This window comes from Python bivittatus, unplaced genomic scaffold, assembly GCF_059951505.1.
Source record: "Python bivittatus isolate LINGU-HERP-01145 unplaced genomic scaffold, Pbiv_v1 ctg000810_np1212, whole genome shotgun sequence".
NCBI classification, from domain to species: domain Eukaryota; kingdom Metazoa; phylum Chordata; class Lepidosauria; order Squamata; family Pythonidae; genus Python; species Python bivittatus.
This window is the reverse complement of record NW_028277111.1, coordinates 4,171,992-4,186,816: the sequence shown is the minus strand read 5'-3', so window position 1 is coordinate 4,186,816 and position 14,825 is coordinate 4,171,992. Positions and strand designations below refer to the sequence as shown.

The window sequence follows — 14,825 nt, the reverse complement described above, 5'->3', positions numbered from 1 at the left end:
TTTATTGTACAACAAGTGGCAGTTACACATTCCACAGCTTTCGGCTGCAATTATTTCACGCAAAGGGCATTCTGCTCAGCCTACCGCGTTTTGCCCTTCTAGGAAAGAGCACTCTCTGGCAGACCCGCTCGGAGGCCGGGAGGGCGCGGGAAGTTGTGGCGGGAGCGGTTGGCAGCTGCTCTTCCCAGGCGCAGAAGCCCCGAGGAAGCGGAGCCCCTCCCCCTCCTGGAAACCTGGGGGGCGGTTGGGAGGGCCTCGAGGGATTCGGGGAAGGCCCCGCCCGGGAAGGAGCCTCGGCTGCGGCCCCCGGCCCAGGTCCCCGACGGTCGCCGGATCCCGATGGCGGTCGGGCAGCAGGAAGCAGCGGCGCGTGGGGGCAGCTCCCCGCTCCTCGAACGCGCTCGGCTCGGCCTGCTCTGCGGGGCCTGGCGAGGCGCTTGCTCTGCTCGCGGAGCTGAAAGTCGGACAGGGCCGCGCGGGGCCTGAGGAGGGTCCCCGGAGCTGCAGACGAGCCGGAGGCGGGATGGAGGCGCCGAGGTCTTCGGGGCTGGGCGCGGCCGCGGGCCCTCCCGCCGCCCAGGCCGGCCGCGGAGGGGCCTTCGGGGGAAGGGGCAGCCCGAAAGCCCTCCCCGAGGGGAGGCTCGGCCCGGACGCGCAGCGCCGGCGCTTCCGCGGCTTCTGCTACCAGGAGGCCCGCGGGCCCCGGGAGGCGTGCAGCCAGCTGCACCGGCTGTGCCGTCGGTGGCTGCGGCCGGAGCGGAGCAGCAAGGCGGAGATGCTGGACCTGCTGGTGCTGGAGCAGTTCCTGGCCCTGCTGCCCGCCGAGGTGGAGCGCTGGGTCGGGGAATGCGGGGCGGAGACCTGCTCGCAGGCGGTGGCCCTGGCCGAGGGCTTCCTGCTGAGCCAAGCCGCCGGCGAGGAGGAGCTGCGGGAGAGGCAGGTGAGAGGATTTCGTCCGGGGAGCTGCGAGGGGCGAGAAGGTATCTAGGAATATCTGCAGGAAATCGCAGAAATTAAGAACATGTCTGTGCAGTCTTTTCTGGAAATTAATTAAAAATTAATTGGCAAGAATTAACTGAGGCACTTTTTCCATTTCAGCTGACATTATTCAAACTATTCATTCTCATTAACCATATAGCAAACCTTATTTTAAAGTCTTACCTCTGTTTCTCTACTTTACAAACAGTCACTGAGAAAAGACATCTAGAGAACATGTGTTGGGATGGTATAATGGTATGTGGAATGACCTTGGGAGACAGGGAAGAGCCACTGACTGGAAAACCATCATGTCAAAGATATCTCAGTCCCCACAAGGAGAGGGGGAGGCATGGGAAGCCTTTCAGAAGGAACCCTCCCTAGTTTTCTGGAGAGTAAAAGGAGAGGAGGGAGAAATACTTTCACACTTGCAAGATTCTGTTAATGTGACCTTACAATAAAGATACAGCTAGTATTCATTTTCATACTTCTTGCCTGGACTACCTCAAAGGGCTGACAGATGGCTCCTCTAATCAGGATTCCCAGACCAGGGATGCAAACCCCAACCTTGAATCCAAGAGGGCTCCTATACTCAACAGTAACCCTTTTGAGACACATCCCCTTTAACAGCAAGTGTCCATAGCTGAATTGGAGCACCCCAGTTTTAGAAATCTTGGTACCATTAATGTTGAACTTAATGAAGTTAAATCAACCCTCTTTCTCATGAACAGTACCTGTTAATCAAACAGGATATTGGAAAGTTATTTTTCTTTCATAGATAAATTTTTTTTTTTTTGCAAGAAGCAGGAAATAAGGAAGCACAGGTATATTACAGGCTGTAAAGAAGTACAAAGAATGGACAAAGGATTAGAAAAGAATTTATTAAATGATGAAAATTGTGTTTAGCTGGACCAGATAGAGCTTAGCTTGCATATTTGAAAACATATGTTTAATGTTAGGAATCGAAAAGACCGAAAGCCCTTTTTCCCCCTCCAAGTGTTTTGTCTCTAGTGAACACAATCGCCACAGAAAGCAACAGTATGCAATACGATCCATTATGAAATCACAGCTTGAATGTAGGTGTCTCATACTTTTCTCAGGTTCTGTACAACTAGAGATACAGATCCCTAGCCTACATGACTTTCCTAACTAACGTAAGCAGAGAGATTGTCTGTAAGTTGGATACTTACCACAATTCTTGTAGCTCCTTGCTTCTAAGCAGGGTACCTGTTCTAGAAAGGATAGTGAGAGAAAGCAACAAATTAACATACCTTTACATTTTAGGCAGAAGTACACAGCTTGCTGTCCTAACTCCCCTTTGTTTCTGACTTTATTGTCTAAAAATGTTGGATTGTGACTTGTCAGTTTTTATCAATCAGGTCACAGAATGTTGTTCTACAAAACAGTTTAGAGAATAGTCTGTCTCTGGGCAATTCTTGATTATGGGAGTTCATGTCCTGATTATCATTACTGTTGCCTACCAATTATAATTTGATCCTCTCCCAGTTTGTGGCATGTCATTGTATCAGTCCACCCGAGGATATTGTTGTACTCTACATGTACCTGTGAGTTGAAATGGAGTGTATATAATTAATTAAACTTGAATATTCATCTTAAGAGGGCTCCTTAAGTCCAGTATCCATCCTGATCACTTGCAAAAGTGGTTTGTTGGGCAAATCTGCAAAGAGGTTACATTCTATTCAAACAAATTCTCTCTGGTTTAGCTGTTGGTTTCTGTATATTCAAAATAACCTTACAACATTTATAACTAAAAGTTAAACCTGATCAGGAATTAGAGGTGAGAAAGGATGAAGTATCCAATTTGCCTTTTAATCACAGCCACAATATTTTCAGGGTATGCATCTTCCCCACAAAACATCTCGGTGTTCGTCCCAAGGTCTTTGTCCCTGGACTGCCAGGCTGGTCGTCTCCCCGCTGCAAGAGGCAAAGGGAAGCCAAACTAAAAGGAAGGATTCCCATCCCTCAAGTGGTTTTCAATTCCTAGCAGCCACACAGATAGATTTTCTGCATGCCAGTGTATCCATAACATGTTCTTTCAGGTCTCCCAGTGGTGCACTCATTGCCACTGTAACTGAATCCATCCACCTTGCTGCTGGTCACCTTCTCTTTTCTTCCACCTTTCCTAGCATTAGAGCCTTTTCCAGAGAGTTTGTTCTTTGCATAATGTGTCTGAAATAGGATAATTTGAGCCTGGTCATTTGTGCCCTGAGTGAGAACTCTGGGTAGATTTGTTCAGTGATCCCTTGGCGTGTTCTTTTTGCTGTCCATGCTATTCTCAGGAGTCTTCTCCAACAAAGTTCAAAGGCATCAATAATCTTCCTATCTTGCTTATTCAAAGTCCAATTTTCACTTCCATGGAGTGTCACAGAGAATACCATGGTTTTCATAGTTTTGATATTTGTAGGTATTGACACATCACAGCATTTGGTTATCTTTTCCAAGGCCTTCATTGCTGCTCTATCAAATGCTAGTCTGCAGCATATTTCTTGACTGCTTATTCATTTACTGTTGGTGGTTGATCCTAAAAGGCAGAAGCTACCCACCGCTTTGATATCTTCATTGCCGGTTCTAAGGCTGGTTGCTGTACTTGTGGTCATTCATTTGGTCTTCTTTAATTTTAGTCCCATGTTTCCACTCTTCTATTTTAGTACTAGGGCTTGCAGATCCTTTCCATTTTCAACTATCATGGTAGTGTCATCAGCATAGCTCAGGTTATTAAAGTCTCTTCCTCCAGTTTTAAAACCATACTCATCATCTTCCAATCCAGCTTCCCTTAACATATATTCAGCATATAGGTTGAATAAATAAGGGGAGAGTATATAGCCTTATTGCGCTCTTTTGCCAGTCTGGAGCCAGACTTTCAGCCCTCCTAGGTAAACCAGACAGGAAACATGAGTACTGAAATACTGAAATGTTTGTATTTTAATTATTTATGGATTTTAGCCACTGTTGGAGGGATTGGTGTGTTTGTTCTTTTTTGTTATTGTGAGCCGCCCAGAGTCACCTGTTGGGGGAGATGGGTGGCATAAAAGTTTAATAATAAATAAAATAAATAAATTTTCCCAAGAAATCTCTTGCTTTCTGCACAGAGTTCAGTTCTGAATGTTTGCTGTTTGAAAGTAAAAATCACCCCTTCCAACTTATCCCATCTAAATGAAATCTTTTTCTTTTTGAGTTTGTCAGAAAAAAAATACTCTTTTCCCTTGCACAATGTTCTAATTGGAATTTCCTTAAGTACCACTGCATCTGTATTATCAATCATCAATCTAGTATTAAAATGCTGCTGCAAAACTGGATCTCTAGTCTTTTTCCTACAAAGTGCACAAGGACATCCCTTAGAATATTTCTTAATTTGCAATCATGTATTGATCCTATAAACTTTATCAATCTCTGCCTCTGTGTCATCTTCATCCCAATCTGAAAAGTTAGGAAAGACTTAACAATTTTTTTATCTTCCCCATGGTCTTCTGGAATTGCTCTAAATCTTGAACAAAATTCTTCTCTCAGTTCCACTAATGCTAAGTTATCCACTTCTTTCTCCATCTCTCTATTTATATTTCTGTCTAACTTTCCAAAACATCTACTTTATCATTAATTTGTTTTACATCTCCAGCCAACTGTCCTACAGATTCTTCAATCTTTTAAACTTCTTTCATATCCTTTTTTCACCCTGCAAATCCTTCTTCTGTTTCTTTTTTAAAGGCATCCAAACTATTGGCAACTGTTTCAGTCATCCTCTTGCCAAATTCCTCAAATGTTTTCTGCAATAAATCTGGCATGCTGCCCTTATCTGTAAGTTCTTTTAGTGAACCTCTCCTTCCTTCTCCTATTTTTCCTGTTATTTTTGGGGGGGCTGCCATTGTAATAAAGTGAAAGTGTGTCAATTACCATGGTGAAAGTAAAAGGCAAGCTTCTTTTTTTTTCTGTTTTGCTTTTCTTTAATACTTCTGCCCCAATTAGGTCTTCATAGCTACAGTCACACAGTCTGGCTTATATACCCTTACCTTCTTATTTTGTAAAATCCACCAATTATCTACTTTCCTTAGTAATAAACAGTCAGCATTCCTATGAAGGTCCGGTCTGTTTGTCTAGTTAATCTTACTATTTTCAAAGGTACTTTTGTCAAATACTTCTATTTTCTAAAATTACTGTCTGTCGGGTTCAGCCCAAAGAACTCCACAAGACAGTACAGTTACAGTTCTGTTGCATTTATTAGCTTCCACCTACAAGACAGAATCTCGCCAGACTGAATCTAAACTTCCCAAGCCAGCACGCAAACACTGTGAATTCCTTAGGGTGGTGCCAGCCTCATCCTCTTCACCTTCCCATGCTCATTCTGGGGGCTAAGGAAATGCTTATTTCCCCGAGCGTGGCCTTCACCATACCATTCCATCACATGTCCCCTTTATCTGTTTAAAACTTTCTTAAATCACAATCTTGTTAAGCTTTTTGCTTTTAAGTCAAAATCCTTTAAGATATTTTTTTTCCCCTCTACTTAATTCCAAAAAGAAAGTGACTTACCAAGTGTCTTTATTTTTTCCTGCCATTTGGAAGATTTCTTTTAAGTTGTAAATTAATTGTGAAACTACAGTGGTACCTCGGGATACGAACTTAATCCGTTCTGTGACTCTGGGCGTATCCCGAGTTGGTCGTAACCCGAAGCAAATTTTCCCATAGGGTTCAATGTAAATCCGGTTAATCCATTCCGCCCTCCGAATTTGGTCGCAACCCGAGGCAAATTTCCCCATAAGGTTCAATGTAAATATGGTTAATCCGTTCTGCCCTCCGCCCGAATTTGGTCGCAACCCTGAGGCAATTTCCCCATAAGGTTCAATGTAAAGTACAATCCGTTCTGAAACACATGCATTTTATTTTTACACCACAAAAACATGAAAAACAGTGCAACTGGCACAGCATGAAGAGGGAGAATGGGGTGGGGAGGCAGTTATTGGTTGGAGGGAGAGTCCCCTTCAGGGGTTTCCTCTCTTCTTTGCCTCTTAGCTGCAGGCTCAGTTCTGGGGAAAAACCTGTCTAAAGTCTGTTGTTTTTTCCTGCGCTGCATAACCCTCCGGAAATGAGAGAACACTTTATCGTTCATAAGATTCAACACTCTACTTGTCACAGTTCTGTTGGGGTGGTGCTTCTCAATGAAATCCTGGCATTCATTCCATTTCTCCATGATGGACTTTATCGCATCACAGCTTACCTCCTCCCCCTCCTCCTCTTCCTCAGTGGAATGCTCCTCGCCCAGCGCCTTCTGTTGCTCACTCTGGAGCTCAGCAAGTTCTTCTGTGGTCAGCTCCTCCTTATGGTCCTCAACAAGCTCCTCTATGTCCGCATCATCCACAACCAGACCCATGCTCTTGCCCATGGACACAATCTCCTCCACTACCTCTGCATCAGACCCTTCACACTCACGTCCAGCGACACATTCTGGCCACAGTTTCCTCCAGGCTGTTTAAGGTCCGTCAGGTGACATCTTCCCAGGCTTTGTCAATGAGGCTGATGCAGTGGAGGACATTGAAATGTTTTTTCCAAAACTCTTTGAGAGTCAAGGATGTTTCTTCGGTGACATTGAAACACCTGGTGAAGAGCGCCTTTGTGTACAACTTCTTGAAGTTGCAGATCACTTGCTGGTCCATGGGCTGCAGAAGAGGTGTCGTATTGGGGGGGAGGAACCTGACCTTTATGAAGTCGTACTCGGCGTCCATGTCATCCACCAAGGCTGGAGGGTGTGCCGGGGCATTGTCCATCAGGAGAAGGCACCTTTCAGGCAGCTGGTTCTCAGACAGGTATTTTTTAATGCTGGGTGCGAACACCTCGTGCAGTCATTCCATGAACAACTGCCTTGTGACCCACGCTCTCGCATTGGCCCTCCACATGACAGGCAGTCTGGCCTTGTTCACATTGTGCTCCCTGAATGGACGAGGGGTCTGGGAATGGTACACGAGTAGCGGCTTAATCTTCAGGTCGCCGCTTGTGTTCGCGCACAGCAAAAGGGTCAATCTGTCCTTCATGGGCTTGTGCCCTGGCAGTGCCTTTTCCTCCTGCGTGATGTAGGTTCTCTTTGGCATCTTCTTCCAGAAGAGCCCTGTCTCGTCGCAGTTGAACACTTGCTCAGCGATGTACCCTTCCGCCTTCATGAAGTCCTCAAATTCTTTCTTGTAGGCTTCTGCAGCAGCCTTGTCAGAACTGGAAGCCTCACCATGTCTTGCCACACTGTGGATGCCACTTCTCTTTCAGAATTTCTCAAACCAGCCTCTGCTGGCTTTAAATTCCTCACTTGCTGCGCTGGTAGAGGGGTTTGTCTGCAGCAAATCACTGTGCAGCTTCCTGGCTTTCTCGCAGATCATAGCCTCACTCACGCTATCACCTGCCAGCTGTTTCTCATTCAGCCACACCAACAACAGCTTTTCCACCTCTTCCAGCACTGGTGTCCTCTGCCTTAAGATCGACACTCCTTTTGCCACATCAGCTCCTCTGATGGCATCTTTATTCTTGAGAATAGTCGAGATGGTCGACTTCACCATCTTGTACTCCGAGGCCAGATCAGTCCCACGAATGCCACGATCGTGCTTTTCTATAATTTCCTTCTTCAGCTCGATCGTCACTTTTCTCTTCAGAGCCTTACTCCCGCCAAGCCAGCTCTGCATTTTCTTTGGAGCCATGCTAACACACACACCAAAAACTTTCGCAAAACACCGCAAAACACACCACAAGCCTCACCGAACGTCTCCTTGCTACTGCGACCTCGCCCACAGGAAGCCGCGACCGCGTGGCAGCAGGGAAAATGGCTGCGTATCCGGTTCGTAACCCGAGGTAAATTTTTCCTGCCGAAGCTGGTCGTAACCCGAAATGTTCGTTAGTAGAGGCGTTCGTATCCCGAGGTACCACTGTATTTAAGAAAGTGAGGCTTTTGCAGGACAAATGTCTATAAAGGCTACACAGCAGTTTTGAGCATGATGGTAATCCCTCATCTCCTAAACCTCTCAACCCATGATCAACTGCAAGAAACTCAATTCCTGTGATCTCCTTGTGAGGAGTAGCTATCCAGACCACAAATGGGCAATTTCCCAATCTTTACTTCTCTGGAGACAATTTTGTCAGCTAGAACTTGCTGCCTAGCTGCCAATCTTCGCCACAGTGCTGTCACCGCTCACAGAGCTGCTCGCTGGGACATGTAACCCATCATAGGTCCTCACCTGGAAGCCTAGATTGATCTCTTCCAGTAGTGATCTAACTTCATCTACTAGTACTAGAGATAAATAGGGAATATCTTTTAAGGTATCTTGGATGTTGACATCTGTACTGTAGAGTGTTTCAGCATACTCCTTCCATCTTCCTTTGATCTCCTTTGAATCATTTGCTATCTGTGTCCCTAAATTTAAAGGAAATATTCCAGGAGGAAGAGATAGGAATATGTACATCCACAAAGAAGGAAAGGCCACACCTATCAAGTGACGAGGAGAAGGTAAAGAAGGAACTCCTGATCAGAACGGAAATAAAAAGAGGCAATGAAGCATTTCACAAAAATGGCAGGCATACACCCAGAAATAGCAACTACGTACAGAGTACAATCTTTCAGTTGTATCACTTTGACTTCGGTTGGGAAAGTACAGGTGGAGAGCCAAAAGGTAAGGCAAGCAAGCTAACATGGTTACGGTCATCTGAAAGTGGATCATAAATCAGGCTGTTCTTTCAGGTGCAGGAGCCATTCATGGGGGAGATCTCAGCAAAGCTCCAGGGAAGAGATCAATCCAGTCCTTCTAAAGAGCTGCTTTTTAAGAGGATCCAATTTGGGCCACCTTGCCACGTAAGTGTAGGTTTCTTCTGAGAGCAGTAGAGTTCAAGCTCCTTCCATTCATGAGCTGCTTTTACAACCAAATTCTAAGTCTGTGTGCATTTTTCAAGATTGTTTTGGAGATAACAAATGAGAGACAATTCACAGGGTAACCTGAGAGGTTCAAAATTAGGACATGTAATTTATTTGTTGAAAGAGTTTAATACTCCTTAATACTTTTCAGAAGTGTGCGGAAAACCAGTAAAAAAATGAAACCCATGAATTGAAAGGATAGGAATAAGATAAAAACTGCTTCAAAAATATGCTACGGTATCCACTTAAAAGTGAATCAAATGAAGGACAGATTTCCCTTGTAAAAAACCCTCGGTGGTTGCAACAGCAAGACTGTTTGTCAAGTGCCTTAGGACTTCCGGGGTCATTTCCAACATTTTGAAATAGGCCAGGAAAGAACTTCCTAGTGTGTGCGTCCTGTTTTCTAAGGAATTTGGAATTTGCTCCCCAAGGGAGGTGAGACCAGGGGATTCTGCTCCCCAAAACCTTCTTGCTGAGTTATTCCAGGCCAGTGGGAGGCTCCACAAGGGGGGGCTGTGTGGCCATTCTATAACTTGGATGCACCTAAGCCATATTTTGTGCAGTTACAGCAGTAGCCTTGGTGGAGTGGGGGGCAGCTTCACAACCACAAGGACTATGTGGACATCCAGATATAAATCTGTCCTGCAAGAAAATGCCCATTTGGTATCTTGCAAGACTCTGTTTCCTGTTTTGTGCAATATGGGAGACATCTTACAAGTATTTTGTGGGATTGCCTACTAAGAAAGATTTTCTTCCTTTTTCTAGGGCTCTGGTCCTTTTGAGGAGGTGGCTGTGGACTTCACGGAGGAGGAGTGGGCATTGCTGGATTCTGGCCAGAGGGCCTTGTGCAGGGAAGTCATGCTGGAGTTTTCGAGGAATATAGCTGCTCTGGGTAAGGCCCCCATTTGCTCTGGGTTCCATTCATTGCGGAAGGATTTTTCAGTACAAGGTAAACAGGGAAGATATCTGCACTCAGTTGCTTAAAATGGTCATGACTCTTACCTGGCCACCACCTGAATTACCGCACTCCCATCAAACCTTTCCTAATCTGAAAAAAAAAAAATCAGGGTTAGACGTGTTTACTATTTGGCTGATATGCAAGGCCTGTTGTCCAGGCTGGCACTCAAAAAACATCCTGAATGAAGGTATCACCACAGTCCAGTCCAAATCTGTATGCTTACCTATCTTATGCCAACGATATTCCAAACATCTCTTGATTCCCTTCAGCTGCCAGGGTCCCACTGAATCATTAACCAGCAGAGGCCCTTCAGGGGCAATTTTGTCCAAGGCATCTAGCAGACAAATAAGGCCTTGGCAGAAATGCTCACCATTGCTTTGGGAAAAGCCCTAGGCGCTCTATGGAGGTGCCTGGGCAGATTGACTGATCAACAGCAAAGCTTTAATCTGGTTCCCAGCTGAAAAATCCCTTGGATGCTATCAGAGTCTCCTAGATAAAAATTTGCATCCAACATCTACCCGGACACATGGCTGTGACAAACCTGGAACGCAGATGGGCAAGTTTTTAAGAGGGGGAGGCCCTCCTTCTTAACAGTTCCAAATTCTAATAGGAATTTCTGTTTTCTTTTTTCCAAGCAGGTGATGGGCCAGAGAATGACAATGACAATCAGGTGAGGTTAATGCCACTGCAAACAGTGAAGCATGAATTCGAAGAAGTGCTGTTTGCCCATCAAGGGGATCCAAAAAGGCAAGAGGAAAGCCAATCAGAAGACGAAGGGGAGAAGTCCTCCACTTCTCTCCCTGTTGAAATCCATGGCTTCCTGACCCAGCAAGATCAGAAGGGGAAGAGAAGGGGAAAATATGGCAAAAGAGAGAAAAATGAATGTGATTTACATGAATATGGCAGAAGCCAGACTAAAGGAAAACAATATGATTCCAGACAGTATGGAAAAAATGTCAATCATTCCTTCTCTCTTAATTTACCTAAGAAACTGTACAGGAAACACAAACCACATACATTTGTAAAATTTGGGAAGGATTTCAGTCTGAGCAGAATGTTGAAACTATGCATGAAGTGTGGAAAGAGCTTCAGTAGCAACAGTACTCTTAATCGCCATCAGAGGATCCACACAGGGGAGAAACCATATAGTTGCATGGAGTGTGGAAAAAGCTTTCGTCGGAATACAGAGCTTATTCATCATGAAAGAATCCACACAGGGGAGAAACCATATAAATGCACAAAGTGTGGAAAGAAGTTTGCTCAGAAAGGACAACTTAATTCTCATGAAAGGATCCATACAGGGGAGAGACCATATAAATGCATGGATTGTGGAAAAAGCTTTCGTCGGAACACAGAACTTATTCATCATAAAAGGATCCACACTGGGGAGAGACCATATAAATGCATTGAGTGTGGAAAGCAGTTTACTCAGAAAGGGCATCTTACTCATCATGAAAGAATTCACACAGGGGAGAAGCCATATAAATGCACAGAGTGTGGAAAGAGCTTTACTCAGAAAGGACAACTTAATTCTCATAAAAGGATCCACACAGGGGAGAGACCGTATAAATGCATGAAGTGTGGAGAAAGCTTCAACAACCACAAGACCTTTACTCATCATAAAAGGATGCACACAGGGGAGAGTCCATATAAATGCACGGAGTGTGGAAAAAGCTTTAACAACCACAAGACATTTACTTACCATAAAAGGATCCATACAGGTGAGAAACCATATAAATGCATAGAGTGTGGAAAGAACTTTACTCGGAAAGAACATCTTACTCGTCATGAAAGGATCCACACAGGGCAGAAACCTTATAAATGCACAGAGTGTGGAAAGGGCTTCAGTACTAACTGTAATCTGACTCGCCATCAGAGGATCCACACAGGGGAGAAACCTTATAGTTGCAGAGAGTGTGGAAAGAGATTCATTGAGAATAGAAACCTTACTTTCCATCAAAGGATCCACATAGGGGACAGACCATATAAATGCACTGCGTGTGGAAAGAGCTTTTTTGACAACAGAGACCTTATGTGCCACCAAATGATCCACACAGGGAATAAACCTTATAAATGCTCGGAGTGTGGAAAGAGCTTTATTCAGAAAGGCAAACTTAATTCTCATAAAAGGATCCACACAGGAGAGGGACCATATAAATGCATGGAGTGTGGAAAGAATTTTATTGACAACAGAGATCTTACTCGCCACCAAAGGATTCACACGGGGGAGAGACCATATAAATGCATGGAATGTGGAAAGACCTTTATTGACAACAGAGACCTTACTCGCCACCAAAGGATCCACACAGGGAACAGACCATATAAATGCACTGAGTGTGAAAAAAGCTTTAATGACTACAGCATCTTTACTCATCATTTAGGGATCCACACAGGAGAAAAATATAAATGCATGGAATGTGGAACAAGCTTCATTGAAAATAGTGCGCTTAGTTGTCATAAATGTATACACACATGAAAAACCATATGAATCCATTGAATGAGCTTCATTCGAAATAGTCAACTAATTCATCATCAAAGCATCCAGACATGAGAGAGAGCTTACCGTTGCATGGAATGTGCAAAGATCTTTGGTTTGAGCTGGAATCTCATTTAGCATTTAACATCTACACAGGAGAAAAGCTGTAAGTGCTCGAATATGAAAATAGCTGAGAGTGGATCAGTGACCTTACTTGTCACAGGATGACCCATACAGGAGAATTACAGTAGAGAAGTTCAAGAGAATGGGCGAGTCAGTGAAAGTGCACCCTAGTCTCATTCATGTTACACTTTCTGCACATATCCTGGATATGGAGAACATACCATCTCAGATTGCTAGGTCTGTGGTCAAAGAAAGTTAGGGCTTTATGTGATACAGGTAGTCCTTGCTTAACATCCACTCATTCAGTGACTGAACTTATGATGGTGCTGAATGAGTGGTAATTACAACCGTTCCTCAAAGTTCCAGCCATTGCAGTGACCCCACAGTACTGTCAATCCCAGTGCTTGGCAACTGGCCTGGATTTCCAGCCGTTGTGGGATACGAGTCATAAAGATCATGATTTGCAACTTTCCCTGCCTGCTTCCCACAAGCAAAGTTAATGGGGTTACATGATGTTGCCTTTATGATCTCATTGTTTAGCGACAGAAATTCTAGTCCCAGTTACCATTGTTAAGTCCCAGCTACCTGTAATGTGGCAGGTGTGGGAGGTGGAACAAGAAGAGAAGAAAAACTGCACAGCTTAAGAAAGGAGAAGAGAGGTGAAAAGAAAGTATATAATTTTTTTTTTTTTTTCACATTCATCAAAGGAGTTTCATGTAAGTCTAGGGCTTGCATCAGATGAGATCTGCCTAGGGCTGCAATATTATAACAGAGCTAAATGGAACTCCAAACTGCATGTTTTTGTAACCCCAAGCTACATTGCCCAAACCATCCTATTCCCACTGATTTTACAGTTTTCCAAACTCTATAAATTAATTTCTTCCATGATTTCTCAAAAGTGTCTGTCCTGGGCAGTCAACGATCAGAGAAAAGGGTAGGAATTCAGACTGGAAGAGAAAGGAGATGTTATGGATCTCTGGGGATAATGGTAGCCCAGGTCCATCATACACACCTTTTTTGTAGTCTGAGTTGAAGGCGTTCTAGCAAGGCTTCCTCCATGCAGTCAGTGGATGCCACCTAGGAAGCCTCTAATCAACCAGCCCCATAGAGTTCAAATTGCACACAGACTGTGGATACAGCAAGGCAATTGTTGTGTCTGAACCATTGTGCTGAAAACATGATCCACACTTGGGTGCAGATTGCCATAAGTTCAGAGAACTGCAAAAAAACAGTCTGTAAAGGAGACTTTCCTGTCATCTTTCTTATTTTTGTCCTTTTTTTCCCCCATCTCTTTCTTTCTCCTCCTTTCTTTTCCATGAAACTGTCTTGCCAGATTACCCAGTCCAATTTTCAGGGGTTGCACAACCTGCTGAACAAGAAGCTGACCCCCGAGCTGGATTCACCCCATTAGTTGCACTGAAATTTGGTTAGTAACAGGCTGGAATCTTTAGAAAGTAAGTATTTGGGCTTTCTTAGATTAGAAAGCAAGTTTGAGGTTGGAAGATAAAAGATATACAGTTATGTCTGATGTAGAAAGATCAGATAAATTCTCCCTGCCTGATAAAACAACCCAAATGAAGGATCAACTAGAATTGAACGTGGAAGATTCTGGATGGACAGACCCATCAACTGGGTTCCTGTAATGCATCAGGTGAGACTAAAATGGGATTGGGTAATTTCTGACATCTGGTCAACCTTGTCTAGATAAGCAGGGTCTGCCCTGGTTAGAGATGGGATAAGAGACCACCAGGAATTCCAAGATTGAAGGCCCGTAGTGCTATCTGAGGAGGACACAATGAAGCTGAAGGATGTAAGGGTCCAATTTTGGCGCGCTCTCCTTTTCCTTATGCATCCCTCCCCTGAATATAGCTACTACTTATTTTATTGCCTTGTCTGTGACTATCTTCTCCGCATTACACTGTACAGTTAAAAGCAGTTATTGTTTTGTTTTGCTTAATAAATTATTTCAGGTTTTACCCTGTTTATTGCCTAAACCTCTGTCACACCTGGATGGGGCAAAACAAGGTTAGACTGGGAAATTGAAAAAATATATCTGAACACAACAGTGGCAAACTATTTCCATGTTATTGCTGATAAAATGGTGCTGTTTGAACCAGGTTATCATTTAAATGATTGATTGATTGATTGATTGACTGACTATGTGCAATCAAAGTAGTGCCAACTCTTAGCAACCGCCAGTCAAAACCTGTCCAGAATGCACTGGCCCTTCAGGACTCCCAGTGGTGTACTCATTCCTGCTGTAATGGAATCCATCTGCCTCGTTGTTGTTCCTCTTCTTCCTCCCATCTTTCCTACTTTTATAGATTCCTCAGTGGAGTCGGGTCTTCACATAATGTTCCCATATATGATGGAGCCTTGTCATTTCTGCCCCGAGTGTG

General features: G+C 44.2%; 1 protein-coding gene across 2 annotated transcripts; it reads left to right on the top strand.

The window, feature by feature from the left end:
- The first annotated feature begins 125 nt into the window (after nt 1-125).
- LOC148213951 (uncharacterized) lies at nt 126-13,084 on the top strand. Of its 2 annotated transcripts, none has more exons than XM_015890827.3 (4): nt 126-940; nt 8,699-8,809; nt 9,635-9,761; nt 10,466-13,084. In XM_015890827.3, the coding sequence occupies exons 1-4, from the start codon at nt 524-526 to the stop codon at nt 12,301-12,303; spliced, it is 2,493 nt and encodes an 830-aa protein (XP_015746313.2). In that variant the 5' UTR covers nt 126-523; the 3' UTR covers nt 12,304-13,084. The 2 variants fall into 2 exon arrangements, with proteins under 2 accessions (XP_015746313.2, XP_087985549.1); XM_088129423.1 differs by having other exon boundaries at nt 10,463-13,084.
- Nucleotides 13,085-14,825: the final 1,741 nt, after the last annotated feature.